The sequence below is a fragment of the Diachasma alloeum genome, unplaced genomic scaffold (assembly GCF_001412515.2).
Source record: "Diachasma alloeum isolate Michigan unplaced genomic scaffold, Dall2.0 Dall_scaffold_00859, whole genome shotgun sequence".
Taxonomy (NCBI): Eukaryota; Metazoa; Arthropoda; class Insecta; order Hymenoptera; family Braconidae; genus Diachasma; species Diachasma alloeum.
The window spans coordinates 11,408-15,180 of record NW_021680980.1 but is presented as its reverse complement, the minus strand read 5'-3'; the positions used below and the strand labels follow the sequence as shown (position 1 = coordinate 15,180).

Here is a 3,773-nt window from a genome sequence, read left to right as displayed (position 1 = left end):
GAAATACCGAGAGGGTTTGGAGATCCATAAAAACCCTAACAACCTCAACAGGGACAGAGGATATCAAGTGAACCCCATTTGGAAAACCGTCCTCCCGGTTTTTTAATTGACCAGCTGATCAATTAAAAACATATGATTGGCTGTCCCCCCCCCCTTCCCCTTCTCCCACCACCACAAGGGAAGGTATATAAGGACTGCCCCCACACATCGGAGCTCAGAATCGGAGCTCATAGCCCTGAAGATGCAGACTGCAATGTTTGCGAAACGTCGGCGCAATGCTGAAACTCAACGCGGCATCCATCCGGAAGCCAACCAAGTCATAAATTGATCATTTTTTTCAAAAACCTTGCATAATAAATTGTGTTAACTTGATTAATTCATCTCGCCAATTTATATTTAAATTGAGTTGGGATGTAATACATGTAAAATTTTATTTTTATTTTTTCGACCAAAAAATATGTTTTATTGACTAAATGGTGATATCCAGTGGAAATCGTGGCAACACCGCTGCTGTCAGCTGATGGTAGAGGCGCGACGGTTTGTTGCTATTCGAACGTGTGTTGGAGGCACCGTTGCCAACCCGTGGCGCTCGGATCATGGTATGGGGTGGGAAAAATAATGGTATTTCAGAGGTAATAATGGTATCCGCCGATAAAATAGGGTTTTTGGAGAAAATTCAAAAGTTTTGTATCATAAACTTTTTTTAATAACACAAATTAACACAAATATTAGTACAATCTTAACTCTCAATCGAGACTTCCTCGAATAATTTTTTAATAATATAAATATTAAATAATCTCAAGTTTCAATCTGGACTTCTTTGAATAGAGTATTACCTCCGTCATCTTGAACATTTTTTAATAATATAAATATTGAATAATCTCAAGTCTCAATTTAGACATTCTCGAATATCACATCCGCTCCGTCATCTTCTTCGTCTTGCTCTGCCATACTTTCGGATTTCTTTGGCTTATCGTAGAGTGAGTCTTTGGTCATCCTCGACAAAACCTCTTTGGTAGGTCTGAAAGCAACACAGCCACCGCTAGCCACGACATGCTGGATGGTAAACAGGGTACCTCGAACAGTGGATACGATGAGGCGATTTCTCCATTTCGTCTTTATGAGGTTGACTTTAGAGAACACTCTTTCGCTGTCGGCGTTTGAATGGGGAAAGCGATAACACATTGAGAACGCAGTGACTCAAATTCTGAAACAAATGGATATCGTCATCGTTCTTCAGGGCCAACAGTTTCGCCCAGAATACATCAGTGTCCACTCCCTTCATCTCGTTGTTAAGAGGGTAGCAGCAAAGCCGGCGCCACTCGTCCTCAATGTCCTGGTAATTCTCTTTGGCACAAACTCTGGGGAGCGTGACTAGAAGAGGAATGAGAGAAGGCGTTTTCTCTCGTTCAGTGCTTGACAGCGCGTATTTGGGCTTGAAAATTCTCAGGTTCTCCAAAAAACTATTCTCAAAGTCATATCGCTTTCGTACCTCAAGACAGGCAGAGATCAAAAAGGCCTGAAATTTCTCTCGAAAATGTTTCAGTAGATTCGGGCGCTCCTGGATCTTCCTGTTCTGCTGCTCTTGTAGCACCTGTGCCCCCAGATACATCTCTTCAAGTGGAAGATAATGGGTTTTATCCTCAGAAACCATAAAGGAGGGTCTTATACAGATCAACCATGGCCCCATGAAGATCTGTGATTACAACTTTGGCAGACTGAAAAGATCTGTTGACTTCAGTGAATTTGGAGAGAACCCACTGCAGGAAGAACAAGAACAGTTTATTGAACGGATCATTCAAACTTTCGTGAATGGACTCTGCCGTCTTCAACTTGAGTGCTAACCACTGATCATTGAAAAACAATAGCAGAGCAGGCCATTGTTCGAGAATTCTGTCTACCACTGATACTAACGACAACCAACGTGTCTGGGATGGATGCAAGAGTTTGTGGATTTCAACGTTCGTAAACATCTGGAATTCCACGTACTCACTTTGCCTCTTACAACTGCTATTGAAAAAATTGTAGATATTGCGAGCTAAGCCTTCACAACTACGTGGTAATTGTTTACAAGCTTCGCTTGCGCAAATATGCAGCGAGTGGCAAATGCACTTTAGGATCGTAATGTGCATTCCCAAAATTTCGATACAACCTTGCCTTCTCCTTCATCAAAATATCTCACAAGCAAATAACTTGTTTTAGTAGCCGAAATGTCTGTGGATTCGTCTGTCAAAATGCTGAATTTAGTGTTCTTCAGCTTCTCCGCAAGTATGCGCCTTTCCGTTTCGCCAATGACATTTTTGACAATTGCCGTTCCCTTGGTTCGTTTCACAGCCATTTTTTGAGCAATTCTGGAATCAGGGAAACATTCTTTCAGCAGGTCTGACAGGTGATCCAATGCGTTGTAGGCAATTTGGTGATCGGCACAGAATGCAGCAATTTTTATTTCCGCAGTGTCTAAGGGGTCTCCAGTGCCGTCTTCACGTTGAAGAAACTGAGTCATTTTTATGCTTGTGTTCTTCAGTGGTCTTTCCCTCTCTTTGTGTTTATCTGTTTTGGCATGTGTCTTCAATACAGATATATCAGCAGTGTATTCCTGAGAACACAATTTACATCTGGCTTTGAGAGGATTAGCAGGAACACGCTGTAGCCAAGACTTGAACTCATTCATCTGCAGCCAATCATCTCGAAACTTCTGGGCGACTTTAGGTTTACTCCCTTGTTCGACTCTCGATTTCTTTTTTGGTGGTGTTCGACATGCATTATCTTCGTCTTCCATATTACCTGAAGCAAGTTTTTCGCCCAGTAGTGCTGGAAATTCTAACCTTATATTGAAACCGTAAGTGCAGCTCAATGTCATTCATCGATATTTACCTGTGGTATTTACAGCAAGATTATAATCAAAATACGCGAACTTTTTTACAAATAGTTGTGACTCTCGTGGAGGAATTTCGAAAGGGAGTGCCGGCACCTATCAATCAGTTCTTGTGACGAGTTATGGAGGTCACACCGCTAGTGAATATCAGCTGTTGTGGCAAGAAAACGAGATAGGCGAAGTAGGGGGCTCCCTGTGTTGTAACGAATTTTATGATCGGTGCAATTTTTGTCTCGCTGTACATGATTCGTCGGACATTCCATCGGACAAATTCCATTTTATCGACTGATGGTCCTTCCGAGAGTCGCTGGCGCTCTTGGTGTCCCTGAATAGTGTCCGCTTTACCATTCTTAAACCTCAAATTTTTCATGAAATTCGATGTACCAATAATTCAAACGAAGATCGATTATCACTTCTACCTCAAATTTTTCATGAAATTCGATGTACCAGNCAATTTTTGTCTCGCTGTACATGATTCGTCGGACATTCCATCGGACAAATTCCATTTTATCGACTGATGGTCCTTCCGAGAGTCGCTGGCGGCTTGGTGTCCCTGAATAGTGTCCGCTTTACCATTCTTAAACCTCAAATTTTTCATGAAATTCGATGTACCAATAATTCAAACGAAGATCGATTATCACTTCTACCAACAGGGTTTGAGTGTCAAACGGCATCAATAATGACAAGCGATAAGTTAAAACTCGTACTGGACAGAGACGGACGTTTTTTTTAAACCAACTTTTTTTATTGTCATTGGAGATTCATTGAACAAATTTCAGCTGCTGATAGAAGTCATAGAATCAATGTAATTTTCAGGAAAGAAAAGCATTAAAATATTTAATAAAGTTATCCGAAGATAATAAATTTTTAGGACATTCCCTTCATTCCTCGCGTGGAA

General features: G+C 41.2%; 1 protein-coding gene across 1 annotated transcript; it reads right to left on the bottom strand.

The window, feature by feature from the left end:
* Positions 1 to 2,113: 2,113 nt before the first annotated feature.
* LOC107044991 lies at positions 2,114 to 2,779 on the bottom strand. The gene has a single exon (XM_015267076.1). It carries the CDS (start codon positions 2,777 to 2,779, stop codon positions 2,114 to 2,116), a length of 666 nt encoding a protein of 221 aa, XP_015122562.1.
* Between the last annotated feature and the right edge of the window lie 994 nt (positions 2,780 to 3,773).

Coding starts and splice junctions, on each gene's coding strand:
- LOC107044991 (XM_015267076.1), bottom strand. CDS start 2,779: ATGGAAGACGAAGATAATGCATGTCGAACACCACCAAAAAAGAAATCG.